The 1,797-nt window shown below is 51.8% G+C and overlaps 1 protein-coding gene across 1 annotated transcript; it reads right to left on the reverse strand.

Annotated features, from left to right (window-relative positions):
• Positions 1 to 249: 249 nt before the first annotated feature.
• On the reverse strand, positions 250 to 1,587 carry LOC143342899 (uncharacterized). The gene has a single exon (XM_076767220.1). It carries the CDS (start codon positions 1,585 to 1,587, stop codon positions 250 to 252), a length of 1,338 nt encoding a protein of 445 aa, XP_076623335.1.
• Positions 1,588 to 1,797: the final 210 nt, after the last annotated feature.

The raw sequence follows: 1,797 nt of genomic DNA on the forward strand, positions 1-1,797 counted from the left end.
CGTTTCCGATCCTTGATCGAGTAGGGCGCGCGCGATTCGCGTCGTGCCATTTTTGCCGAACACTTTAACTCGGGCGGTCGCTAATAGCACTGGCCTCGGTGCGCCTGTATCAAGAGCGGTACAGTGCGACGTAGAGGCGGGCGTTGTTTTAGCACTCGCCGAAGTGTTGGGTTTCGGCCTCGATTTCGTAGGCCGACGGGATTGGTCATTAAGACGCCGCTCTTCCCGGTTGCCGACCTCACTTTTTGGTTACGGCTTAGTCGGTTGAGCTTCCCGTTTTACCTCGAAGTGCAGCAGGGAATGGTGCATCCCGCCGCACGTCGTACATGCCGTGGAGTTTTTGCATTTGGTCACCGTATGAGTGGTGCCCAGGCACTGGATGCACCACCGGCGACCTTTCACATACTGACTGCGCATTTTTGCAGTCAATATTGCAAAATTTCGGCAGTTCGGCAAACTGTGCGGCCCGTTACAGAATCCGCACAATTGAGTGGGCGTTGTTCCAACCTGCCTGACGTTATCGGAACCCGTTCGTCGTGGCTGTTCAGCCTGGACGTTTTCCATGACAACGTTATGGCTTCTCACGTTCTTCGAGGCGGCGCTGACTTCCCACGCCGCGCTTCGATTACGCGTGGATTTTGTTGGAAGCCCCAAGGCAGCTTTTCTGCGCTCCTCGTTCATGGAGAGCAAGGCACGTGACCGTTTGTCCACGAATTTCCTTACGTCCTCGAACGTAGGATAATCGGGCGAGAGGTCTAGCGTTTTTTGCCATTCCAGCTCCATTTCGGGGGTGAAGTGTTGCTTCACCCAATGAGCGAGCAGCCAGTCTCGTTGCTGTTCTGGTGTGCCCTTTGTATCCAGAACAGCGATTGCTTGGGTGCAACCCACGGTCACTTGTTGCATGCTGGACAAGTCGTTCATATCGATGGGCTTCAGATATAGAAGCTTGTCCAGTAGTTTCCCAGTGACTATGCGTGGGAGGCCGAATTCGGTCTTCAGCCTCGTCCACGCTTCCGTGAAGTTGCGACCCACGACTGGAAGGGAAGCAACGATTGCTGCAGCCGGCCCCTCAAGGCAGGCATTTAGAAAATACAATCGTTGGATGTCTCCCAACGCAGCATTGTTAATTACCCCGGCGGTAAACAGATCCTCAAAGTGTTTCCACCCTCGAGGATCACCTCCGAATTTGGGTATTCGCTGCTTGGGGAGCTCGATCGGTACGTTGCATGGTTCGACCGATACCGCTGTTCTTTTGTCAGTGGTGAGTTGGTCGATTTCCGTGCTTACGAGATCCATGTATTCGTGGAAATCGTTTTCGGCGGCTACGATAATATTCTGTTTAAAGAAATCGTAGTTTTGTCTTTGCGCCGGCTTTAAGAGCTTGCGCACGGCCGTATACCGATCGTTTAACTCCTTCCATTGTGTTTTGGCAAAATCGAGCTTTTCCTCGAGAAGTCTCACCGAGTAATTCGCTCTGCCAGTTTTCCTCAGGTTAGTACCCAATTTGCTTAGGCGGTAGGTGATTTCGCACATGGTCTCTATGTGCTCATCAGCTTCCGTCCACATGGTTTCTTTAGCCACGGCCATTGTTGGGTTTTATCGAGGATTAATCAGCTCGAACTAACCTCTCACGTGGATATTCGACACGTGTGATTTACTGTACCTTTCCCAATTCCTCTCAACCTCGTGTTAAATCCGGCTCGAAGGACCTTTGTTAAAATAGGTACGAGTATGTGCAAAGGTTGTGAAAAGACCTTGTCTCGTACCCTTTAACGAAGTTTGGTGCGGATCACGAGG

Source organism: Colletes latitarsis, chromosome 1 (genome assembly GCF_051014445.1).
Source record: "Colletes latitarsis isolate SP2378_abdomen chromosome 1, iyColLati1, whole genome shotgun sequence".
In the NCBI taxonomy this organism is placed as follows: domain Eukaryota; kingdom Metazoa; phylum Arthropoda; class Insecta; order Hymenoptera; family Colletidae; genus Colletes; species Colletes latitarsis.